Source organism: Momordica charantia (assembly GCF_013281855.1).
Source record: "Momordica charantia cultivar OHB3-1 chromosome 9 unlocalized genomic scaffold, Mcharantia_2.0 BLBB01000009.1, whole genome shotgun sequence".
NCBI classification, from domain to species: domain Eukaryota; kingdom Viridiplantae; phylum Streptophyta; class Magnoliopsida; order Cucurbitales; family Cucurbitaceae; genus Momordica; species Momordica charantia.
Genome location: NW_028275167.1, coordinates 25,477,474 through 25,503,059, shown reverse-complemented (window position 1 = coordinate 25,503,059; position 25,586 = coordinate 25,477,474). Strand labels below are relative to the sequence as shown.

The 25,586-nt window shown below is 35.4% G+C and overlaps 7 protein-coding genes across 7 annotated transcripts; 2 read left to right on the top strand and 5 right to left on the bottom strand.

Annotated features, from left to right (window-relative positions):
* Positions 1 to 1,493: 1,493 nt before the first annotated feature.
* Positions 1,494 to 2,384, bottom strand: LOC111010155 (thioredoxin H1-like). Its single transcript, XM_088117471.1, has 4 exons — positions 2,327 to 2,384; positions 2,081 to 2,223; positions 1,881 to 2,003; positions 1,494 to 1,797 (listed from the first exon to the last, which is right to left on the bottom strand). Exons 1-4 carry the CDS (start codon positions 2,382 to 2,384, stop codon positions 1,666 to 1,668), a joined length of 456 nt encoding a protein of 151 aa, XP_087973597.1. The 3' UTR covers positions 1,494 to 1,665.
* Positions 2,385 to 7,405: 5,021 nt separating this feature from the next.
* LOC148209256 (7-deoxyloganetic acid glucosyltransferase-like) lies at positions 7,406 to 7,807 on the bottom strand. Its single transcript, XM_088117470.1, has one exon. It carries the CDS (start codon positions 7,805 to 7,807, stop codon positions 7,406 to 7,408), a length of 402 nt encoding a protein of 133 aa, XP_087973596.1.
* LOC111010099 (7-deoxyloganetic acid glucosyltransferase-like) lies at positions 7,767 to 9,020 on the bottom strand. The gene is made up of 2 exons (XM_022283416.2): positions 8,436 to 9,020; positions 7,767 to 8,363 (listed from the first exon to the last, which is right to left on the bottom strand). The coding sequence occupies exons 1-2, from the start codon at positions 8,932 to 8,934 to the stop codon at positions 7,918 to 7,920; spliced, it is 945 nt and encodes a 314-aa protein (XP_022139108.2). The 5' UTR covers positions 8,935 to 9,020; the 3' UTR covers positions 7,767 to 7,917.
* A 1,066-nt stretch (positions 9,021 to 10,086) lies between these two features.
* On the bottom strand, positions 10,087 to 10,766 carry LOC111010101 (17.6 kDa class I heat shock protein 3-like). The gene has a single exon (XM_022283418.2). The coding sequence runs from the start codon at positions 10,655 to 10,657 to the stop codon at positions 10,211 to 10,213; it is 447 nt and encodes a 148-aa protein (XP_022139110.1). The 5' UTR covers positions 10,658 to 10,766; the 3' UTR covers positions 10,087 to 10,210.
* Positions 10,767 to 12,284: 1,518 nt separating this feature from the next.
* Positions 12,285 to 13,155, top strand: LOC111010100 (18.1 kDa class I heat shock protein-like). The gene has a single exon (XM_022283417.2). It carries the CDS (start codon positions 12,478 to 12,480, stop codon positions 12,961 to 12,963), a length of 486 nt encoding a protein of 161 aa, XP_022139109.1. The 5' UTR covers positions 12,285 to 12,477; the 3' UTR covers positions 12,964 to 13,155.
* A 4,358-nt stretch (positions 13,156 to 17,513) lies between these two features.
* On the top strand, positions 17,514 to 18,347 carry LOC148209255 (17.8 kDa class I heat shock protein-like). Its single transcript, XM_088117953.1, has one exon. The coding sequence runs from the start codon at positions 17,676 to 17,678 to the stop codon at positions 18,159 to 18,161; it is 486 nt and encodes a 161-aa protein (XP_087974079.1). The 5' UTR covers positions 17,514 to 17,675; the 3' UTR covers positions 18,162 to 18,347.
* A 2,452-nt stretch (positions 18,348 to 20,799) lies between these two features.
* On the bottom strand, positions 20,800 to 21,740 carry LOC111025756 (18.1 kDa class I heat shock protein-like). Its single transcript, XM_022303647.2, has one exon. The coding sequence runs from the start codon at positions 21,503 to 21,505 to the stop codon at positions 21,020 to 21,022; it is 486 nt and encodes a 161-aa protein (XP_022159339.2). The 5' UTR covers positions 21,506 to 21,740; the 3' UTR covers positions 20,800 to 21,019.
* Positions 21,741 to 25,586: the final 3,846 nt, after the last annotated feature.

Here is a 25,586-nt window from a genome sequence, read left to right as displayed (position 1 = left end):
TATCCTCGTACTCGTAAAAATTTTTAATCCTCGTCTCCACCTTGTTTGAGATATTCTCGAGAAAAGTTATCGGTTATAATTGTTTTTAATTACTTTTATAATTTAAAAAATAAAAAAGTTTCATAAATATATACTAATTATTTTAAAAATGGAATCGGGACATGCATTTCCTATTTTTGAGGCTTGACCATGTGAAAATTTTTGTCATCCCTAACGTAGAACATGAAAATACAAGTTTAGAAATATGTAAATTAACTTTTGGAAGATAAATTTTAGAGAGATAAATAAAATGATTTAGGAAAAAAATTAGTGAAAGATAATGAAAGAAAAGTTAAAGACAAAAAGAGAAATTTTAGAGAGAGAAAAAAAGTAAAATCGACGGTAAAAGATACGTTAAAGAAAGAAAAATTATAGTAGAAACAAAGTCTTCGGTTTCAAGTCCTATGCTAGTCTAATGATATTCACCTACAACAAGGTCTTGGTTTCAAGTCCTATGCTAGTTATAGTGTTGTTCAAATTAGGCAAGAAACTCCAGAAGCTTAAGCTAACAAGTGGAAATCATAATAAATGAGGAAGAAACAACGATGCAAGGAAGGGTTCAAACACAAAGCGTTCTGCTCTGATACCATCTTAACGATGAATTAACCACAACTCAACCCAAAAGCTTAAGTTAATGGGTTTGGTAAATTTAATTCATATATTGAATATCTAACAATAACAATCCATAGTAAGCTACAGACATCGATTCCAAAAAAAAAAAGAAAAAAAAACTGTGCAAAATCATATGAAATTACTATGTTTACGAGTGAATGTATGTTTACTTCATCAAAATTAAAGAACTCGGGTAATAAAGCATTTTTTGATATTATATCTTGATTTTGTTAATTAATAATTTTGATATTTTATGACAATAAGAACTTGATTAAAAAATAAATTAATATATAAAAGAATGAAATTGAAATTATTAAAAGATTAAAAAATTTTGGAAAGAAGGAAAAACACTTAAATATACACTTAACCTAAATTTAGTTACCATAAAATGATCATAGCTAGACTTGTAAATTATTAGAAGAATAAAAAGATTAAAAAGAAGCTTAAACTTATTAAACTTTAATAGATTATCCGATAAAATATTTATGTGATACAGGTCACGAATATAAATACTTTATGATCTCAAATTCTCAATATAGCACATAAACATTTAAAATTAAAAAGGGTAGAAGTTGAAGATTACAATATAACTCAACCTATTAAAACAATAGAAGATTAATTATTAGTCTCACTTGAAGGTAGAGGTTAGAATACCACCTTTTGATCAACTCACCAAAAAAAAGAAAAGAAAAAAGAAAACTTAATTTTGCTTAAACTTATTTTGCAGCATATTAATTATTCTCTATTATATAAAGTTATATATGAAAATTCAACATAAATATTTAAAAATAAATATTTAAAATTAAAAATGGTAGAATTTAAAGATTACATAACTCAATTCATTAAAACAATAGAACATTAATTATTAACCTCACTGAGGTTAGAATACCACGTTTCTGATCAACTCACACAAAAAGGGAAAAAAGAAAACTTAATTTTGCTTAAACTTATTTTGCAGCATATTAATTGTTCTCTATTATATAAAGCTTCATCCTTCATCCTTGTAGAGCGGTTTCATGCGGCATGTTTTGATAGAGTGTTTCTTAATAAATCCTTGTTTGCACCCACGAACTTGTCCACCAACTTCCCATTTTTGAAAAATTGAAAGGAAGGAATGGCACCCACTCCCAATTCATTAGCAACACTCTGCAAAAAGAAAAGGAGGAAAAAATAATGTAAATAATCCACACTTAGCCACCAGGTTTAATGAATAAGATTAAGCAATTTACCATTAGCTCATCGACATCCACTTTCAAGAATATGACATTGCTCGTCTTCTTGGCCAAGTCTTCAAGAACAGGAGCCATGGCTCGACATGGGCCGCACCACGTCGCAGTGAACTTCACCACAACCTGTCAATAATGACAATAGGTTGATTAGCTACGTCAAAAACCTGTGGAATAATGAAGAATATGTAATAATACGATACCAGTTTGTTGTATTGTTTGGCTTTGAGAAGCTGCTGCTTCCATGACCCAACACTGCGGCATGATACCACTTCCCCATCTCTGCCATTTGAAAATCTCTTACCAGACAGATCAAGAAAATTAATAAAACTGAGAGCTAAAGGAAATTAATTAATAAATAAAACTGTATGAACTGTGGAGAAATGTAGAGGTGAATGGGTGAATTTATAGCAGTTGGAAAGATGGAGACAAAATTATATTAAACAAACCTGGAGCCGTTGGCATCAAAAGGACGAATATCTCAACACTTTTTCTGAGCAAAGCCATTGAATTTGGGCATCAAATTGAGGACAAATATGACAATATTTTTTGAGCACCGTGCAGCCATGGAAGCATCATTCGCCACTTCCATTTTTCTTTTCTTTCTTATTTTGAATGCTTTGTTCATTCCCATTTTGTACCATATTATATGGCGGATGTGTTTTACATTTGGAGATAATTTTCTGATTTTTTTTCCTTATAAGATTCTCTTTTTATACTAGGTTTAATTACCACCACGTGCACCATATTTTTTCTTCTAATTAATAAAATAATTCCAAACGTTTAATATTATTAAGTTAATATTATGCAATTTGTAATTCTATTAATAATTAAAATTAATTTATGTAATTTATATTAACCTGCCTCTTATTTTACTAAAACGAATATATAGATATATAACTTATTTTGGAGTTAAGAATAGTTTTATGAACTACTGTTAAAATGAAAGCTATTGGGTTGAAAATTATAAATTTTTTGGTAGTGTTTTACAAATTTTGGGAGAGAGGAAAAAAAAATGGAGTTCAAAGTATTGATGAAAAATGGTAGAAGAATTATATATATATAAATATATCCTTTGATGATGAAAAATTACAAATTAAGGATGCGTTGGTTGGTGATCTGAAAATAGAAAGCTAAAAATAAATTATTGAATGAAAATATAGTTGTATTTTATGCTTCATTTTCGAATATGTGTTTGGTAGCAGATTTAAAAATTAAATCTCAATTTTAAAAAATTGTTTAAGGTATGTTTAGTTTAATTTAAAATATTATTTGTAAACTAGTGGTGGTTACTAACTAAATATTTAGTTCAATCTAAATCATTATTAATTAATTAATTAATAATATAATTTGTTAAAAATTTTGTAAAATTATTATTTTACCGTGTTATATAGTTTATAATATATTATATTTTACATGTTTTAATTTTAACAAAAATCACTGAGTTTATGGCATGAAATAGAATATTATCAAAGTTTTTAGGTTTTTTAATATTATTTTATATTTTAATGATTCAAATTTAGAATTCGAAAATATTGAACGGTTTTTAGAATTTCTACTATTTTAATTACAAATTAAAAAAATTATCAAATAAATATCACTAAATCCATTTAATTTAATTCAGTGGATATGAAAAAAAGGAGAATCGCTCTTCAAAATAATCTCCTATGACCCATAGTATTTTTAAGATTATTTTTTGTTTTAGAAGTAAACTTTAAACTAGATATAACTAAAAAAGTATATAACGACTTCTTAAAAAAAATTTCTTACAAAATCTACCAATCAATTTTAAAAATGGTTCCTTTTTAGAAAAAAATCTCCTATGCCACACAGTTTTCCAAAAATTTTTAATTCTCTTGTGCCCCATTATTGTTCTCAAAGCTTTTTTTAAGACAAACTTTAAAAAGATTGATTTAGCGGATTTAACAAATTATGCATTTAAAATTTAAACTAAGTCTAACTTAAAAAATTAAAAACAAAAAAAAAAGAGATGAAATGGTATAAATATGTTGTAATTGGTGAAGCTAAAAAAAATGGAAGGAGAAGAAAAGAGGATTTAAAATGTTGCAGGAGCCTATGGATCTTCATGGTAGGAAGCATCTCGACGTTGTCCCAAATTAAAGAAAAAACACAGATGTGGAGATGCTGAACTTGGTCGTAGCGTTGAGAAGCTATGGACAATGTCTCAACACTATGACAAATTCTTTTTAGAAGGCATCATTTTTCATTTAGGTCTTAATTATGTTGTGGTACAAAGATTGAGGGGCGACTATGAGGCAATGTTTGACAGCAAAGAGGAGGTCGGGATCTTGGGTTGTAGTGCGTCATCGGCTAGCTACCTGTTCGCGGAGAATTTACACCAATAATCTAAACAAGTTTTCACTTTGCTCAAATGTCTAACCTTGCAAAATTTCTTTAATCAATTTTTTATTAAATTAAAGGAATCATGAAATTACAATGATGCCCCTTATCTTCCCTTGTGACCCTCATCCATTTATTTCTCTTTGTATTTTCAAATTTCTCTACTCTTCTTCACTTCCGTTTTTTCATATAATATTATTTCTCACATCGATTTGTAAAAGTAAGTGTAGTGAGACCTTTTATTCGAACTATTATGCCCCTTCTCATTTTCTTTATTTATTTTTACTCTTGTCATTCGATTTTCTTTCTCTTCTCTTATTTATCGATTTTGATTTTCGTCACTTTCTTTCCATTCGAATAGAGATTGAGATACAACTCTAATCTCGAATGATTTTTTTTATTTGAGTTCATTGAAATTATAATGAGCATAAATCTCGAACTTGAATCCATATTGCATAAATCTCGGCACCTTGATTTGTTTCTTTTAATTTGAGTTATGGCCAATGATCATTAATATCGAGCTTAAATCTCACCCGAGATTGCATAAATCTCGCTAAAAAATCATAAATCTCGCTCGAGACTAGTGCATATTCACCCAAGATTCAGGAAAAATCCGAGCGAGTTTGAAGAAAATACGCCCGAGATTCATTTAAAACTTGAGCGTTTTAAAAGAAACCTTGCCCGAGAATCATGCAAAACTCGGGAGAGTTCGAAAAAACCTCTCCTTAGTTATGAAATTTGCAAATTCACGAGCAAGTTTCAATAACTTGGGATGAATTTCGAATGAAGTCGAATTCTATTATAATATAATATGTGCAATGTGTTTGAAGACAATTTTCTGTGTGAGAGAGTTACTTAGCCTTCAGGGGTGCAAGTTCAACTCCAGCTGCAGTCATTTTTTATCCATTGTAGAGATATGTGGGATATTTTGAGTAACGTTGTCCTTAACAATGGTATGAACCTAGTGAAGAGATGATATTTTGGTATATTCGATATACAAGTGGATAATGTTTGAGTAATAACCGAAATGATCTATACTACATGGATAAAGTTGGATATATTATCATGGTAACACTATGGATAAGGTCTGCTTTGTAATAGTTACAAACGACTCTATCCAGGTCGTTCATTTAGAGACATGCGAGTGGGAGTATCTTAAACAATGAGTTTGTATAAGACCGGACCGCGAAATAATTAATCTTTAGTTATAACACCATAAATTAACTAGATTAATATTTCATAGGATGACCGGGTAACTCGATCTTAATCCTGAACGAGTTATGGACTCCTGCCTATAAGGAACCGTCCTTTGATTTGTATGGGTGAGAGTGGCCCGAGTTGCTGACTCAATAATTATACCATTTTGGAGACGAGACCGAGTGATAAACTGGGAACATAAATACGCAAGATGAAATTCACTCATTATCGCCTTTAGGGTAATTAGATGAGCGTTCCCTTAAATCCTGATTCTAGAACTTGAACAAGGGGTCCCACCCTCACTGGCTCGAAACGGACCTCTGTTTAATGGTTGGACCATAAACAAGTTGTTCATTAGAGAAGTAGTGGTAGTTAAGTATGGCAAGATGCTCAAGGAAAAACAGTAATCTGACCTAGCTGGAGTTACGAACACTCGTAAATGATTGACTTGCTGTTAATGGTCGATATCCATGGACACATAAATATTATACAATGAGAATAGTGCAGTTGTGGGTCTTTAGTGGAGTGACCCATAGTTAACGAATGTGAATCTGAAATGTTCAAATTATATAAATAAGGATATATAATGTATATAATGATACATTTTATATATATATATTTTTAATAAAGATTCAAAAATTAAATAATATATTACAAGAGAATTATTTAAACAGGATTCAAACAATATATGAATTGAAATAGATTATAGTTGTTAATTAAATATGTGATATTTAATTAAAGGTTAAATAATTAATTGTTAATTATTCATTTAATTAATATATATAATTAATTAGATTAATAATTATTAATTAAATTTAGTAAATTAATTATTAATTAGATTAATAATTTAAATTAATTTAATTATTAGTTAGATTAATAATTTAAATAATTAATTAATTATTATTAATAATTAACTCCTTGCATTTTAGTGCTCTCAAGTGCTAACTCCCAACGTCACCTTCCCCTTCATTTGATGTGCAGAAATGTTGTGCACAGGCTCACTTCTTCACCTGCAATAGTAAGGAAAACCTAAAGAAAACAAAGTAGTGATACGTGCCTCTGCCTTTTCTTCAGATACATCACAATGTTGAGATGCTCGTGCTCTCGGCCAGCCAGACTCCTGCAATCTCTTCCTTTCAATTTCGTTCATTTTCTCAATTTTTCCATTGTTTTGACTCCACCAATCTTTATAAAATTTAACCTCTCCAAACTTCGTTACCACATGTAGAGCACATTCGTTGGTCAAACCTCCTCAAGTTTGTACTAGCTAACGGAAGCAACAATCTTCTGTGAGATGCATATCGAATTATTAAAATCAAGAATACATATGAAGAACGATCTAACCTAAATCGTGGATCGAATCGCATAACACCACAATTGAATTGTAAAGTACTTCAGTATTTGGGATAGACTTCCTCAACTTTATGGTTTTCAACATGTAACTTGAGAAACTCAGGCGTGCATGATTCGGGCAAAACGAAACATAACTCCTAACAAAAAAAACCATCTTTGCAACAAACAACTTTGAAAAGTTCCATTGAAAAACAATCAGCTTTTGAAACACAAGAAATGGAATGGGTGGCAAAACCAACAATAACAGAACACAAATTAAGCTAAGCAACTCTCTCCCACAGAAAAACATAGAGATTCTTAGTAGGTGGTCTCACTCTGGAACTAAAAAAATGAAGAGAACAACAAAATAAAATAATTGAAAAAGTGTACAAAAGGTAGAGCTTCTATTCACTCAATTGAGAATTGTTACAAATATTTATAGGAAAAGTAAACAACGGACCACTAACCTACTACCCATCAAATTCTCTCTAAACCAACACCACACCTGCACTAAGCCACCAACCTACAAATTCTCCCTGCATACACATCCAGTCATCTACTAGTTAGTTAATTACCACCCATTAAATTAACTACTAAGCATAATTCATAAAAATATGAAAACATTAACAAATAAACTATCACACATTTGCACTAATTCTCCACCCTCGATTCAGCAATCTAATGTCATTGATCATACGCTCCAAATTACAGGAAGACGACCCACCTTCTCCCACGCTTATTGCAGCCAATTTTGCAGTCTCACTCACAAATCCCATCAATTCTTCTGTCCTATTTTGCATCAGATCATTCACCATCTTGGCAACTGTTTCTCTGCGGCACATATCCTTCATGTGCAGCCCAATCTTCCACACCTCGCTCACATAGCGACTATTCGTCTGCTGGTCTGCGAACTGCGGCCAGCAGATCATCGGCACGCCCGCCGCTATGCTCTCCAACGTCGAGTTCCATCCACAATGGGTCAAAAACCCTCCAACTGCTTCGTGGGAAAGCACTTCCTGTTGCGGCGCCCACCCCACCATATACCCTCTCTCCTTCGTACCCTCCTCCAACTCCGCCGGAATCCCACTCTCCCCATCTTTTCCGGCCACCAAATTGGGCCGTACCACCCACAGGAATCTCCTCCCGCTCTTCACCAATCCGTGCCAGAACTCCATGAACTCGTGATTTCCCACGACCGTAACACTTCCAAAGCTAACGTAGACGACGGATCTTGGCGGCTGAGCGTCGAGCCACGCCAGGCAGCTCCGATCCACCTCCCAAACGCCGTTGGAAGACTCCGATTCCGGCGCAGAATTTCACCGGAAAGTCTGGATTTCAGGTGGGCATGGAGAGGCCCGATTGGGTAGATATTGGAGCACCGCCTCCGAAGACACGACAGAATCGGCCCTTCTAATTCTTCGAATGTGTTCAATATGAGAGCGTGAGCTTCAGAGCTTCGTATGGTCTGGCTCGCACTGTATTGAAGAATCCAATCGGCTTGGTCCCCTGCTCGCGTGAATCTCGGAAGATCTCTGCACCGGAGAAGATTTTCCATCCCATCCACGCCTTCGATCATCCTGTCCATATCTTCTTCCCCTGAAATTTAATTAAACTTTGTAACAGAGATTGGGGGAAATCGAGGAATTGAATATTGATTGTGGATTTTACCTTTAATCGGGAGCTGCCCATCTTTAATTAGCCCCGGAATAGATGAATAAGTCAAGAAAGAACAGGCACTGCCGGTGCAGAGACAGAAAACGGGGATCTTAGGTTCAGCGTCGAAATCAACGATGAAACTGCAGAACCCATCGAGAATTATGCAGGTCGGAGTCGGACCCAGTTGACCCGAGAGCAGCATCTGCCGGAGAAGGGGCTTGGTTACGGTTTCCATGCTCCGAGTCAACTCAGACAACTTTTGTAAGCCGCCATTGAAGGCTTCTGGAAGGCCGTCGGTGATGATGCGGAATTGGAATCGGGGAAAGCGAGAGAAACGAGATTGGAGATTTGTGTGGAGAATGAGGTTTTGGTGAAGGCGGTGGATGTTGAGGAAGGTGATTCGGAGGCCGGAGAGGGAAAGAAGTTCGGCGAGTTTGAGCATTGGATTCACATGGCCTAAGGCTGGGAAGGGGAAAATCAGGACATGAGGCTCTGTTTCTTCTCTCTCCATGTTGTCCTCAGCTTTCTCCCGGAAAGTTGTTTTGTACTAATGATAAGATATTTTCGTAGACAATGTTCATGTGTTTACGAGTTCCATTGGCACATTTAGACAAAATCAACAAAACATCCCCAAAAAAATATATATACAAATATATAAATAATATTAATATTAATCATTTTTAACTTATTTTAAAATTGAGAAATGTTTATTTGATTATTTAAATGTTTTTACAATATTTTTTTATAATTTTTTATAATTTATTTTATCTATATTTCTATCATATTTCAGTGAAATTGAGACTTCACATTTTCATAACATTTAAAACTTTGATTGTACTCTGGTATTTTTAGATAACAAAAAATTTTAAATTCTTTTCAATGGTGAGGTTGTTGCACAAATTATTTTTCAAAAAGAAAAATAAATTGAAAACTGATGATAGTATAAAACGGAAATATATTTTTTCAAGATAAAGGTATATTGCAAAGAAAAAATGTGGATCTCAAAGCCTAAGAGACCTGTAAAAAAAAAATGTTAGAGACAAGAAGACTCCATCAACATTAGAAACTATAAAATTAACAACCCAATCCTGAAAATAAGTTTTAGAAAATACTTGCTAAAGAAACCTTCTCCCGACCTTATTATTAAATATTTGAGGTTTTTTTATTTCTCTCTATTAGTTGTCAAAAGTATTTTTCACAAATTTTATGCAGACTCCATCCAATTTTGAGATCTAGAAAGTTATCCAATCAAGCAGTGATACATGTCTTTTGTTTTATGTTTAGTAGTGATACATGTATTCTGTTTTATGTTTTTCAAATTATTGGTGATATTGAGCTCATTGGAAAATACTTGATTCCTCAAGGATGGTGAGGAAGACGATATCTTCTATTTTATTTTTTCAAATTATTTACGATATTGAACCCGTTAATTTTTGGAAAATACTTGACTTCTCATGAAAAAGACGTTGTCTGAATTGTCAAATATTTAGCATGAGACTTTGTTAATTGTCAAATATTTAATGACGAGAAATAAAATGGATTTTTTTAGTTGTTTTTAGTTGTGAAGACTTCTTATGGATATAAATATGTTTAAAAATAATAATGAGTTATGAGAAAGAATAAACTATTTTCCACCCCAAATTTTGTTAAAAGGTCAAAAGACGAAGCAAAGTAATTATTTTATACTTTTATTAACAGAAGAAAGGAGACACATTAGACAACTTAAAAGACCTTGAGATTTGCAAACATTGGAGTGCACAGACACAAACAATGACCAACAAAGAAATTTAGCCAGAGATATAATTGGACTTGATTTCTGGCTTCTTCTCTTCCATTTTAGGCACCGTCACAGTGAGAACTCCATTCTCCATGCTGGCCTTCACCTCCTCAACTTTGGCATTCTCCGGCAGCCTGAATCTCCTCATGAATTTTCCACTGCTCCGCTCGATTCTGTGCCATTTGTCGTTCTTCTCCTCATGCTGTCTGCTTCTCTCCCCAGTGATGTGCAGAACTCTGCCCTCTTCAACCTCAACTTTGAGTTCTTCCTTTTTGTTCCCTGGGAGATCCGCGGTGAAGACGTGGGCTTGTGGGGTCTCCTTCCAGTCGATGCCAAAAGCAGAGACTTCGCCGGCGAAGGAAGGGGCAATGCCCATTGAGTTTGAGAACGGAAACCCATCAAATGGGTCGAAGATGTTGCTTCGGCGGCCACCGAAAATGCTTGGAATCAGAGACATCGTGTTTGCTTGGCTCTTGAAACTAGCTTTGAGTAAAGATTGCACAGAGTGTGGATTAGTATTTTGTTTCTTGTTTTGTTGCTGATTGCGGAATTGAGGAACACTGAAGCCTTTAAATACGATGAAACACAGAATTTGAGGCCCTTCCCGCCTTTTCTGGTGTTTTCATTTCCTTGTTTGAAAAGTAGTGTGAGAGAAGTTCTAGAAAATTCCAGTCTTCTCCAACTTTCTACACCAATTGGAATTTCATTTTTATTTCTATTATAGAATCTGTAAATATTTCACTTTTTAAGTGCTGAGTGAGTCAACTTTAACCCTACTTTTCCGAGGTCTATGGTCAACGTTCAAAATGTCGTTTTGATAAACCTTTCAAAAGAAAAATAATGAAATCCTAGGAATTATATAAACTAAATCATTAGTTTTGAGGGCTCAAGGACAAATCGTTGCTTAATGGAAAAGCATAGAACTTAAATGTATTTTTTTTAATCATAAAAGTATTGAAAGATTTTTTTCTTTAACTTAAATATTATTTGACAATTATGAAAATTATGCGAATATAAATAAAACTATTGAAAGTTTAAGTGACAACTGCCAATTTAATAAGAAGTTATATATAGAAACTTGGGAGTGTCACGATTATTCGGCATCAATGAAATTGGTTGTTAATGGTGATTATAATCACTTGGAGAATATGAGTAGAGTTAGAAGAGTGCAAAGAGAACCAACACAAAGAAAGAGGAGAGCTTCAAGGCTGACTAGGAATTTGAGGTATTGTTTCGAGATAAACAATTTGATTCGCCGATGTGAATATGGAGTCTATCTCTATATATATATGCGTTGAAAGGTAGATTCCACTCCCTGGTCACTTAGCACAACTACAAGATTCCCGACCTAAAACTTGTAGTAGATGAGCGGTTGAAAGTAATTCCTCATGATACTTCAGCACTTTTACAAAAGCCTGAGTCTGAATGAGGTTGCGAAGTGTGATTCCTCAGTTTTGGCTATGAGGCTTCCTACCTTGAATCTCAACCACAATCCTCTCCTAGTGCGTAAACGATTGAAACCAACATTGCTGAAATTGGGAGATTTACAACCTATAATTATTTTCATTCGGAATTTAGACATGAAATTTGCCTTAGGCTTAAAGTCCAAAATCTTTTATGTTTAAGTGTTTGGAGGTCTCGTTGATGTGATTTTCTACCATCGACGTGCCTACTAAAATAGTCTTATCAATCTATAAAGGTTAAGTGACATCATTTTGTTGCTATATTTAAAAATACAACAACGTGAATTGCCATCCATGAAAATTTCTCAATTTTTCTTTTTACCCACCACTAATTTTTTTTACAATTATTTATTTTATGAAAAAAATAAAACGTGCATTCTTCTCCTCTATCAAAACCTTGTGAGTGGTAGAATGTTAATTGCACCATTTATTCTAAATGTACGTTTAATTTTCACCATTGATTTAAATTTAGCATTGTAACGAATGAGATTAAAATTTGTTAAAATTGTTAAGCTCATAATTGATTGGGCCTGATTTATTGTTGAAGAGAAAGTCCAAAATGGGTCCAGAAGGAAGTAGAAGCTTGTGGAAACCTTCATCCTCAAGAGAAATCACAAGGAAAACACCAGAAACCCCACGAAACCACTCGCAGTTCTGCTATATCACCTATTTAAATGCTTCAAATGCAGCGGTGAAAGGGCATCGAAATTCGCAAGCAGCAAACGAAATCCCACTTCCCCCAAATTTCAATCTTTCAATTCAATCCACCATCACTCTCTCTGCGTTCTCTAGTTTCAACAAAATTTGAAGAAGCATGTCGCTGATTCCAAGCATTTTCGGTGGCCGACGAAGCAACATCTTCGACCCCTTCTCGCTGGATGTATGGGATCCGCTCGATGGCTTCCCATTTTCCAATTCCACCGCATTGGCCAATGCCCCTTCCTCTGCTTCTGAAACCTCTGCTTTTGCCAACACTCGAATCGACTGGAAGGAGACCCCACAAGCCCACATCTTCAAGGCCGATCTTCCAGGGATCAAAAAGGAGGAAGTGAAAGTGGAGGTTGAAGAGGGAAGAGTTCTGCAGATCAGTGGAGAGAGAAGCAAAGAGCAGGAGGAGAAGAACGACAAATGGCACAGAATCGAACGAAGCAGTGGAAAGTTCATGAGGAGATTCCGGCTGCCGGAGAATGCCAAAGTTGAAGAGGTGAAGGCCAGCATGGAGAATGGAGTTCTCACTGTGACGGTGCCCAAAATGGAAGAGAAGAAACCAGAAATCAAGTCCATTGACATCTCTGGTTAGACAATTTTGTTGTCTCCGCTCATGTTTGGATCAGTTGTTATGTGTCAATCAGAATAAATGGTCTCTCTGAAAATGGGTTTTGTCTTGTTGGTGTCTTCTTCCATGCGTCTGTAACTTTGAAAAGATGAACAAAGGTTTGGGTTGTGTATGATATTATATGATGGAATAGAATATAATCTAAGATGTGAGTTATGTTTTCTCCTTCAACTTCTGAAATGTGTAACGAAAAAACGAAGACTCCATAACGGAAGTGGAATTGTTAAAGTAAGTATTCGGAAAGTAAAAATCCACCACTAATTCACCCTCAAATTCTCCATGGACACAAGTTACCTCATCATACATAATTAACTACCAACTATGAGTTTAACCATAAAACATTACTCTAAACCCACAGCACAATCATAATTGAATTGACATATATCTCTTCCGGTCTTTCACCTCCTATGTTTATGCAGAAAATCGAGTGAAGTATGACTGGTCAAGGTATGACTGTAAAATTGAATGAAGTATGACTCGTCAAGGTATGACGGTTGGAAGATCCCTATTCGGACTCTCGCTCGAATCGAAACCTTTATGTGTTTGTAGGCTTTCGACTCAATCTAATAGCCTACCTATTAGACACCAATAAAAGAGAAAGTTTTCGCATGCACTCATAGATGCAGAACAGATTTAGATCACGAAGGAGTTTGACTGCTGGGATGGGATCGGATCCATCCTACTCGAAGCAATCCACCACGAATAAGAGTATTCGGGTTGGATAGGCAATCGAGATAGGAACTCATATCTGTAGGGCGGGCTTTCAAGATAGAGATGCATTGCTCCATCTCGAAAGAGTTTTCCCTCATGGAGAAATAGAAGAACACCTTATTTAAAGGCTAGAAGGGAGTCAAAAATCAATAGAAAAAATCCCTTCCCGGCCGACAAGACTTTACGTCTGGATCTCATTCCATCTCAAACTCGGATTAGGAAGAGTGCCGGGAAATTGACCGATGCAATTCCCACTCATGACCAACCAGCCAAAATATATTTCATTAACATAATATACAAATACATTTATATATTGAAAACTTTGCCCGAAAAACAATCCAATTTATGGAAACTCACCCGTGAACTGATGTTTTCGGGCGAATTTCATAACTCGGGCGAGTTCGAGGTTTTGGACTCTCATATTGGCCTTGGATAATTTCTTGGAGAAACTTTCCCAGGCGAGATCATGCCCGGAAAATAAGACAGAGGTTTTGCCCGAGTTTAAGCCTCTCATTTTGGCATCTACTTTATTTCCCAGGCGAATTCATGCCCGATAAATAAGGCTGAGGCCAATTCTCAATAAAATTTTATGAGTTTTGGCTTCTATTTTTGCCCACTTACGAAGCCATCCAGCAATGAGCATCGTTTTTTAAGTAGAGTGAGATTTATGAATTTTGGGCGAGGTGAGATTCAAACCCGATATTTGTGGCAATTTAATTTCAACTACCCCAAATTGAAAAAAAAAATCAAGGGAAACATATTTATGTAATATGAATTGAAATCCGAGATTTATTTCTATTTTAATTTCAACGAATCGGATCGTGAACCTTCTTTGACTTCATCAAAACAACACACCAAATAAAAACTCAAGAAATTTGAAAGAAAGTAAAAAAAAAAAAAAAAAGGAAGAAATAGAAACAAAACAAAGGTATTTTGTAGTTCCACATCTCCTAATTTGTCATCAAGGACATAAATGTAATTTTAATTCTTTTTTAATTAAAATAGGTTAGAAAAAACAATTTCGAAGGAATGGGTTATTTGAGCAAATTAAAACTTTTTGTAGGTCAAATTAGTCAATATCATAAGAGTGCCCTTCAACTATAGATCAATCATAATACACAATAAAAAAATCAATCGATTCTCCTGCTGGCGAGAAAGAAAAAAAAAGGAAAGAGGAGATTCAGGATAGTCACTCCACTCCATATCTTGTGAACACAGATTCTTGTTTCATTTTCTGAGTATCCTTGAGAATGAATGACCAGCTGAAACGTCAAAGTTAGGCCGATTGGAATTAACTGAAGTGTGGAGATCGAGTTATAATACGATCCCTGACTTAAGAGTGAATATGGAAGGTCGTTTCTCCTTTGAATGATTTTCAGGGAAGACCTTCAAGTCGGCCTTCAGAGAAGACCTTGATGAGATTGGTTCTTAGGGAAGATCTTCAAGTCGGCCTTCAAGGAAGACCTTGATGAGGTCGGTTCTTAGGAAAGATCTTCAGGTCGGCCTTCAGGGAAGACCTTGATGAGGTCGATCGTCACGAAAAATCTTCAGATCGGCCTTCAAGGAAGACCTTGATGAGGTCGGTTCTTAGGAAAGATCTTCAGGTCGGCCTTCAGGGAAGACCTTGATGAGGTCGATCGTCACGAAAGATCTTCAGATCGGCCTTCAAGGAAGACTTTGATGAGGCCGGTCCTTAGGGAAGATCTTCAAGTCGGCCACCAATGAAGACCTTCTGAGTTGGACCTCTGCCCTCTACGTGCGATAGGATTTTCACCCCAAACACCATACTAGCTAAGGGAAAAAAATGGAAACACCGACGATGAATTTGTCTAACGAGGCGCTCAAATCCAACCTCATACTTTCGGTTATAATTTTGTACGGATAAGATTATTTCATTCTCTTTTTTTTTTAATCTTTCCATCTCTTCCATTGATGAACCCTACCTTAATGGGTTTGGCCTGATCTCTTATGAGTTTGGGCCTATTCTCGTTATGGATTGATCCGATTAACTGATGTCATCGGACGGCTGTAAAAGAGATACGTGACATAATTTGATTCTTCGATTTAAAATTAATTTAGGACACATGTAATTTTATGATTGGTGATAAATATAATTTTAAATTTTTGACGTGGCATCTAATAATTTGCCAAAATTTCTCATTCAATAATATGTTTGAGGACAAAAATGACCAATTCTGCAAAACTCGGACTCAAGTGGCTGACGAACTCTTAGAACATAGACAAAGAGAGATAAGACTCTGATGTTCAAGTCAGTCTAAGTCCAATCTTTTACTCATGTTTTATTTGGTACCTCGGGTTTTGAAGGTATTCAAAATCATAACGGATTTCAAATGAATTCCATTGGTACCAAATAATTTTGAATGATTTAAAATCTTACTGAATTTCAAATCCTATTTTTACTTAAAAAAATTCGAATCAAAATGGTCAAATTTTGTAGGATTTCATAGAATTTTGAAGTAAATTACCTATCTCGTCATAAAATTTTTATTTTCTTTTCATTACTTGCAAATATCCAAAGAAAGAAGTTTAATTTAATTCGTTTCAAATCGTTCTTGTTCCAAACAAGATAAAAAAATTTAAAATCATTTTATTGGATTTCAAATGATGGATTTCAAAATCATTTATCCAACTTTCTTGGTACCAAACAAAGGGTTAGAGAAATAATAGCATTTCATATCTAGAAAATGAACAAATCTACTCTTTGTAGGCTTTGGGCTTCTGACATCGGAGAGTCATGAGTTTGAATCCCTCCCCCCTCAAGAATCAAAGATAAAATTTCTACAAATTTATATTTCACAAATTAATTAGCCTACTATAAAAGTAATCACGGAAATTATTTCCATCCGTACTAAAGAGAACACAATTTGTTTTCAAAGAATTAAGTAAGAGTAGCACTAGAATTACAAGTCGGTCCATTAACTTTTTAGGATCCCTAAATCTTGAAAGTTTCTAATTAGAGGTTTGACATTTCAATTTTGTGTTTAATAGGCTACACTTCTCAAATTCAATGATGTATTATACAAAAAAAATAGAAATTTGTATCTCATAAATTTATAATTTTTCAATTTTGTGTTTAAAAATGATGAATTATAGGATATGAACATGCTTGACAAAAAATTAAAACTTTTACAACTTGATAGACACTTCAAAACTTATTTATAACAAAATTGAAAGTTTTTTTTTAATACAACATATGGGAGTGGAAGATCAAATTCACAATCTTTAACTTGGTTAGAGATATATGCTAATTATTGTTAGCTATGTTAATTACTGCTAAGTACAACACGAGGGAGTAGGAGATCGAATTAAGACCTTTTGATTAAAGATGTATGCTAATTATTGTGGAGTTATGTTCGTTTTGGCAACAAAATTGAAAGTTAATCAATCTATTGATACAAAATTAAAAGTTAAAAAACCTACCTTTTTAAAAGTTACAACCTCTGACATAATTTTGAAAGTCTAGAGGTAATTTAGAAACAAAAAATTTCAATCAACAAAGAAAAAAAAGTTGTAAAGACAAAATAGATTATGCAATCTTGCCAAAATGCTCATGCCAATATTTAACTGCATTTCAAAATATTAGAGGAAAAATAGAAAGAAGAAAACAAAGGTCCAAGACCCATATGAAATTATAAAAATACAATCCATTTTAAAAACCAACCAAAAGGCCCAAGAAAACGGAGAGCCTAAAATGGGTCGAGAAAGTAGAAATCTTCTTCGCCATTCGCCAACAAAAAGAATGAGAAAGGAAAATTCCAGAAAACCCACGAAACCGCTCGTAACTTCTCCTGCTTCCTATTTAAATGCTTCGAATGCAGCGGTGAAAAAGCATCCAAATTCACAAGCAGCAAACAAAATCCCACTTCCCCCAAATTCCGATCTATCAATCAAATGCACTATCCCTCTCTCTGAGTTCTTCCAATTTCATCAAAATTTGAAGAAGCATGTCGCTGATTCCAAGCATTTTCGGTGGCCGCCGCAGCAACATCTTCGACCCCTTCTCACTGGATGTATGGGATCCGTTCGATGGGTTCCCATTTTCCAATTCCACCGCATTGGCCAACGCCCATTCCTCCGCTTCGGAAACCTCTGCTTTTGCCAACACTCGAATCGACTGGAAGGAGACCCCACAAGCCCACGTCTTCAAGGCCGATCTTCCAGGGATCAAAAAGGAGGAAGTGAAAGTGGAGGCTGAAGAAGGAAGAGTTCTGCAGATCAGTGGGGAGAGAAGGAAAGAGCAGGAGGAGAAGAACGACAAGTGGCACAGAATCGAGCGGAGCAGTGGAAAGTTCATGAGGAGATTCAGGCTGCCGGAGAATGCCAAAGTTGAGGAGGTGAAGGCCAGCATGGAGAATGGAGTTCTGACTGTGACAGTGCCCAAAATGGAAGAGAAGAAGCCTGAAATCAAGCCCATTGACATCTCTGGTTAGATAAAATCTTCTTGGTTCTCTTGTAGTTGTCCCATTTGGGTTTATCTTGAGGTGCAAATGTATTTTGTTGATGTGTGTTGCAAATGTAACTTTTGAAAGGTGAAAGAGTTTGGCTCTGTACTTGTGTGTATTGTATGATATTACTGTTGGGATGAATATAACGTTGTCAGTTTTGACTTTGGTAGAGCTGTTTGGGTTAAAAATCTCTCTCCATTTCCCATATTTTCTCTCTTTTTTTTTCTTTAAAATTTTGATAACGGGATAGGATACTTACGCAGGCATTAAATTATTTTAAATTCTAGAATTTTTAAAAATAAAAATGATATGAAATTCTTATAAATTTTAATAGATTTCAGGGTGCATCTCCAAAAACTGAGAACGGATATTTATAAGGTAAGAGCTTTTACATAGCAGTGTGACATGAATAATAGTTCTGCTGCCTTCCATCAAACCTGGCTTCCTACCTTCCATTACGAAGGAAAATGAAACAAGGTAAGGGAGAAAGAAGTTGTCCTTCTATGGTAACCTGCTCCGTCAGTTAATCGAAGTGCTGTGCTCGCTAGTGCATAGGTAGAAAACGGAGTGGGGAAGGAAGAAAAATTATTTGATTTTGGCGCATGAGATGGCAGGTTTAGCTAGAGGCAACATCGTATCCGACTCCAAATCCTCGAAACTCTCCATTGGAAATTCAAAGGCAATATTCTTGAACTTCCAAAAACCAAAACCAAAGAAATACAGATTTGGAACTCTCAGTTGGAAATTCAAAGGCAAATTTTTGAACTTCCAAAAACCTGCAAGATGTATGAGAAAGAAGGTTTTTTACGTAACGCTTCAATAGAAAGAATACACTCCATGATCGATCAAACAATCAAAAGATGTTCAAAAGAAAAAAAATCTCTATTTGATAGAATTTCTTCCTATACCTATCAATAGGTTCATTATTTCACTCATGTATCTTCCAAAAGGGGACTCACTAGGTCAGAGTTCAAAGACCCTAATTTATATAGGCTTCCTATACACTTATTTTTTTTCATATAAAAAAAGAAACTAAAGCTTGACTCCTCCTTTGGTTCTATTTAGGGAAAGAACTTTTCCTTTACTCTCTTTAACGCGATATTTTGAATCTCGTGAAATGGTAAACTGTCGAGGCATCTTGAAAGTGAATCATATTCCATGAATATGATATTCAAAAACAAAATGAAGTTTTTGATTGAGGGATTGATGTTTAAGATTTTTTGCTAGAGCTATGATTTTCAACTGGAATGGAGAAGTCAGAGTCGATAAAAGGACTCGCAAGTAAGTGAAAAGCGTGGCAATAGAGCGAGTTCCACTCAAGATATTTTTTATTTAACAATTTTCCTTCTGTTTCTCTACATTTTTCTCTCTAACTATAACAACAATTTATGGAGAAACTGTGACACTCGACTACAGACTACAGATGAGGGTACATGAATGAACCGATACCACATCTGAATGAGAGAGATCCTGAAATCATGGAATAATGATCAATAAAGGTTTAAAAAGAATTGATAGTCACTACCTATACCAACAAGGCACGCATTCTTTTTCGGTGGCTGAATCATATAAGAACTCAAATATTAAACGTGCTTGATTTGAAGCAATCTTCAACTGGTGGAACTCCTAGTCTCTTTGAGGACAAAGCAGGTGGCGCAGTCGGATCGCAGGAGAATGTTGGGACGATTAGGGCCAACAAAGCATGCTGAAAGAATTTAACTTGTTGTATATCATGGAGATACAAAAGATATTCTGTAAAACTTACAAAAACTTGAAGGTTTTCAATTTGCATACAACAATGTTGTCAATTTACATCCAACGATTAAATATCATTTAAAATTGTTTTCTTGTAGTAGTTTAACTAATTCCATTCCTTCTCGTGCGAAATTTGCCATTCTCTGCCACATTTCTTCCTCTGCTCCTGAAACAACCTTCTAGCCCCATCTTCAAATTTCTGAGAAGACTCACGCTGCTGGAGAATGCGAACGCCGGTGAGGTGAAGGCGAAGATGGAGAACGGAGTTTCTGGCTGTGACGGTGCCTAAAATGGAAGAGGAAGCCATTTAATTTAAATCTCTGGGAAGACGTGTTCTGCTTGATTATATATGAAATTGCATTTTGTTGATGTCTTCTGAATTAAAATTAGATGTGTGTAGGATTGAATCAACAAAATCAAGTGTGAGTTTTCGAGAAGATTATAATGAAAAATGGGATGCATTGTGCCTCCTCTTATACATCAATTGTTTGATTTGATTCGGACAGAACAGATCAGCTCAATATTGAATCTGGGGACCAAGGTAATTAGTATATAGATGAACCCATATGTTAATTGGTATTATAGTCCGTAATTAGTGTGTTTAGGAGGGATAATACTTATATGTTAATTGGTAATTAGTGTGTGTTTAGGAGTGATAGTAGAACGACGGAGGTGAATCTACTTGTCATCAGCTGTATACATGCAACTCATTTTCTTTTATGAAATCTACTCGCCATCCTAAACGAAGAAATTCTTAGAAAGTAAGACAAGTTCAAATCAATTTTTTAAGAAACAAACTTTGAAATGATCTCATCTCCGAAAATTTGTTTCTGAAATAAACAGCTGATGACAAATGGAAGAAGAAAAATGAAAACTCAACTTAGATGGTATTCATTTCACATCATATGACATCACGCACAACCCAAACATCTTTTCATGCTTTCGAAGTTACAGACATACTGAAGAAGACACCAACAAAACAAAATCTATTTTCAGAGACACCATTTATTCAACACCATTCATTGACACATTAACAACTGATCCAAACATGGGCAGAGACAGCATCAGATGCACCAACAAGATTCTGTCTAACCAGAAATGTCAATGGACTTGATTTCTGGTTTCTTCTCTTCCATTTTGGGCACTGTCACAGTCAGAACTCCATTCTCTATGCCGGCCTTCACCTCCTCAACTTTGGCATTCTCCGGCAGCCTGAATCTCCTCATGAATTTTCCACTGCTCCGCTCGATTCTGTGCCATTTGTCGTTCTTCTCCTCCTGCTCTTTGCTTCTCTCTCCACTAATCTGCAGAACTCTTCCCTCTTCAACCTCCACTTTGACTTCCTCCTTTTTGATCCCTGGAAGATCGGCCTTGAAGACGTGGGCATGTGGGGTCTCCTTCCAGTCGATTCGAGTGTTGGCAAAAGCAGAGGTTTCCGAAGCGGAGGAATGGGCGTTGGCCAATGCGGTGGAATTGGAAAATGGGAAGCCCTCGAACGGATCCCAAACATCCAGCGAGAAGGGGTCGAAGATGTTGCTGCGGCGGCCACCGAAAATGCTTGGAATCAGCGACATGCTTCTTCAAATTTTGATGAAATTGGAGGACTCAGAGAGAGGGATTGTGGATTTGATTGATGGATTGGAAATTGGGGGAAGTGGGATTTTGTTTGCTGATTGCGAATTTCGATGCTTTTTGACCAATACATTTGAAGCATTTAAATAGGAAGCAAGAGAAGTTAGGAGCGGTTTCGTGGTTTTTCTGGTATTTTCCGTATGATTTGTCTGTTGGCGAATGGAGAAGAAGATGGGGAGCAAGAATTCTACGAGCTTCTACCACTTTCTCGACCCATTTTGGGCTCTTGCTTGTGGGATAATTGAGGCTCGATCGATTCTTTTGTTTGGATCAGAATATAGATGGAGCCCAGCCTTTTTTTTTCTTGGGCCTTTTATATGGTTTTATCAAAATTCACTAAAAGTTTCACAACTTAACCCCACTAAAAATTCTACTACTTTAACCCGTTGTGTCTAATATATCCCTAATATATCCAAATCAATTACTTCTTGATTCAATTGGGTGTACTAAATTTTTATGACTCCAACAAATAAAATAAGCAACAACACAAAAAATATTCTTAGTACTGAAATGAAGAACGATCTTTCCTTATTATTCATCGTTAGTAAGGATAAGAGACGAAAATTTTTTTATCAATTTGTTAGTCTACTAAATTTTAAAACTTTCATTCGTGTGTCTAATAGGTTCGTGACTCATTAGACATTTTTTTATAGTCACAATTTTAATTTTTTTTTTTTTTTTACACCTAACAAGCTACCCAAATTAAAACCAGAAGCAATAAGAGAAGCCACCCAGGTATGGTACCCACTACCCCTCCAAGTTATCTTCCCTTCAGCTTCTGACGTCACACGAACTAGGGCATGAGCCACCCAATTCGCTTCTAGTCTGATATGGCAGATTGAGACAACATTTTTCACCTCCAACAACGCCTGAATTTCTTCGGTCAGCCAAAGAACTTCTGTGAAGTCATCCATCTCCTTAATGATTAGCCGTTTGATATCCAACGAATATATTGCTAGGTAAACATCATCACCATATGGATTGTCCAAATTGTGAAACCCTTCTAACATAACCAACGTTTCTAGGTGTTTGATATTGATTTTCTCCCAAATAAAGGAGATACCAGCTTGAATAATTGTGTCTTCCCCATTTTGAATCACCCACCCCAATCCACCGTGCTGGTGCTCTTCGAACCAAGCTGCATTAACATTAAGTTTCCAAGAGTGGGGATGAGGTAAGGTCCACTTGATGATCTCTCTTCCACTGATTGAATGTCCATTGACATCTACACTAGTACGAAAATTTGTTGTGGATTACTGAATGCCTTGAGCATGTTTATCGATCAGGAAACACAACTGCTACTGTGTCAAAATTTCCCCCTTAAAAAGCACCATGTTCCTATATTCCCATGTATTCCACAAGATCAGCAACGCTATATCAAGCTCAGTCCCCTTCGTGGTGTCCACAAGTCAGTCCCAATAATCTGCAATCTTTCATCCTTCTCTATTAGACCAACCAGAACTCGAGTTAGCATTTAGAAAGTAAGCCCAACTCGAGTTAGCATTTAGAAAGTAAGCCCGATTATATTTAGTTACCTCACACTCCCAGAATAGATACGTAGTTGTCTCTTCATGTTTCCCACAAAAAAAACACAACAAGAATGGGCAGTGGTGCCTTTTAAGCACAGGTTAAACTTATTATGAAGAATTTTCCAACAGCGGATTTTAATTTTAGGAGGGACTTTGGCCTTCCACAAGCTATTCTATTTATTTTGTAGATGATCATCGGCCAAATTAACAGCTTCCCTCCTTGAGGTATAAGCACTTTTCACAATAAATATCCATTTTTTGTCGAGACCCCAAATAATCTCATCATCATTATCCATGGTAGGTAAAGGTATTTGTAAAATAAGAATCACCTCTGACTCCATAAAAATGGATCTTATTGTTCGCTTCCTCACAAATAGGTGAAAATTAGTGCAAGTATACACTAAGTAATCAATTGTAGTATATAAACAAAGTCGTTTCCATAAGGATAGCTGCAGAAATATTTCAATACAATGTTGGAGCATCCAACTCAGACAACAAACTATAGATTACGAATAAAAAACGATTACAAAGTAAATCGAGGGGATTCACTCTAATGCTTTCACTCAGTGAAACTATGCTTTAGCAGACCCCGAATACCAATTGCCCAAACAGACATGGCTCCCTCCCAAGATATCCAAACATGCTTAAACCCAACTCTCGTTGCAATTAAAGCAAGCAATAAAATAGTTTATAGTCACAATAGGGTGAGTTTCATCTCTGAGTATTCACCATCCTACTTCAAATAGAGGAATCTAACGCAAATAGAAGCAACCAAGCACACAAGGACTCTCCCGAGCCTCAAGCAAGCTAACAAACTAATAATGTTAGCCAAACAAAATAAGTAAGATGAAAGAATAAAAACATTTATATTAAATCAGCATCAAGGGCTACTCAAACATAGTTAGTAACAAGCTACAACAAGCTCATCTCCCGAAGGTGGGGTTTAGTTCATAACGAAAGAAAAGAAAACAGTGGGTAAGGAAGAAATGAAGCTCATTGTGCAAGGATACTTCTGTAGCAGCAGAGGGTTCCCCAACTCAGTGGTGAAGCATGGGTTAGCTCCCTCCTCCGTCGGCTTCCTCCTCGAAAAATGGGCAAGAAATGTTCTCTGAAATTGATGCCCAAAATATGATTTTTTGTTCTCTATTATATCGGGTCCTTAAAATTAGGGCAACACTTGGAAGCTGTACAGATGCTGTAAAAATCGGTGCAAATCAGTTACTGTGCAGTCACATGTGCTAGAGCATCTGGAGTTCCACAGGCTCCCACATGACACTCTTTCATTCAGGCTTCAGCTTCATCATTAGTAGTCTTTGCAGCACTCAGTTTAACCATCCAAATTCTGCAATTCCGGTTCAAAATATCATAAATTAAGCACAACTTAATTCAAATGAACATAATTGAGAATTCTAACAGCTCAGCACTCTAGCTTGTTTATTTCTATTCTTTTTCATCCTAGTTTAACAAGGACCTTCATATTTTCACACAATTATTACTAATTTAGGCCACAAAATACTCTCTTATGGATGGAGAGTAATCGCTTATGGGACACAAAATTGAAACTTTATAAATCTATGAGACACAAAATTTAATTGAAATTTTAAAATTTTAAAATCATCTTCCATCCAATCTGAATTGATATCCCATTTTATCTCAAAAAAATTTCCATCCAAAATAAGTCCAATTTGATAGGATTTAAAATAAAAGTTGATCTATCGATCCAATTAAAGAAAAAATGAATCAAAAAGAAAAAAAACAACCTTATGATTGTGTATTAGTTAATAATATGTTCCAATGTGAAGAGATGAGATAAAAAGAGAAGAAAGAAAATGGAGAAATAGATGAAATAAAAAGAGAGGAAAGAAAATGAAAAGGAATATTATAGAAAGAGAAGAAATAAAAGGGAGAGACATATAAAGAGAAGAAAGAAAAGGGAAATGTGGCACGAGTTACAGGCGGAAGAGATAAAGATATAGAAAAAGTATAGAGGTTCAGGGATGAAGAGAGATGAGGAAAAACAAAGGGCGATGAAATGTGGCTGGAAAATGAGAGTTCACAGAAAATAAGGGAGGGAAAGAAATGGGAGTAGAGTTTATTTTCTTTTAGCATTCACGGTATTTGGAGAATAAGCATCAGTACAACAGGGCCGGTCCTTCACTCGCTGATCATTCGTGAGTCGAACTCACTCTATTACCACGCTTTTCACTCGCTCGCAATTTGTGAATCCCTCTTTTCTACTCTAACTCTTCCACTTCATCCGTAGAAAACTCCAAACATCAACCCTGCAATCAAAAACATCTTTTTGTTTTTTCGAATATCCTTTCAATATGTTTAGCTTGGTGGTAAAATGGTAGACATGCGAGACTGAAAATCTCGTGCTAAAGAGAGCAAATGCTTTCCCTAAATTTGGTCTGGAATATTGGACCGACCCAATATTATACCCCTTATCTCTCAAAAAGGTCTCGATCTCCTTTTATATATATATGTGTATATA

What these genes read in the sequence shown, in the direction of transcription:
- LOC111010155 (XM_088117471.1), bottom strand. Translation starts at nt 2,384, where the DNA reads ATGGCTTTGCTCAGAAAAAGTGTTGAGATATTCGTCCTTTTGATGCCA. An exon ending in CCAAACAATACAACAAACTG is followed by an intron (nt 2,004 to 2,080) that starts GTATCGTATTAT and finishes CATTATTGACAG; the next exon opens with GTTGTGGTGAAGTTCACTGC. An exon ending in TGGATGTCGATGAGCTAATG is followed by an intron (nt 1,798 to 1,880) that starts GTAAATTGCTTA and finishes TTCTTTTTGCAG; the next exon opens with AGTGTTGCTAATGAATTGGG.
- LOC148209256 (XM_088117470.1), bottom strand. Translation starts at nt 7,807, where the DNA reads ATGGTGGGGTGGGCGCCGCAACAGGAAGTGCTTTCCCACGAAGCAGTT.
- LOC111010099 (XM_022283416.2), bottom strand. Translation starts at nt 8,934, where the DNA reads ATGGAGAGAGAAGAAACAGAGCCTCATGTCCTGATTTTCCCCTTCCCA. An exon ending in TGGGCAGCTCCCGATTAAAG is followed by an intron (nt 8,364 to 8,435) that starts GTAAAATCCACA and finishes ATTAAATTTCAG; the next exon opens with GGGAAGAAGATATGGACAGG.
- LOC111010101 (XM_022283418.2), bottom strand. Translation starts at nt 10,657, where the DNA reads ATGTCTCTGATTCCAAGCATTTTCGGTGGCCGCCGAAGCAACATCTTC.
- LOC111010100 (XM_022283417.2), top strand. Translation starts at nt 12,478, where the DNA reads ATGTCGCTGATTCCAAGCATTTTCGGTGGCCGACGAAGCAACATCTTC.
- LOC148209255 (XM_088117953.1), top strand. Translation starts at nt 17,676, where the DNA reads ATGTCGCTGATTCCAAGCATTTTCGGTGGCCGCCGCAGCAACATCTTC.
- LOC111025756 (XM_022303647.2), bottom strand. Translation starts at nt 21,505, where the DNA reads ATGTCGCTGATTCCAAGCATTTTCGGTGGCCGCCGCAGCAACATCTTC.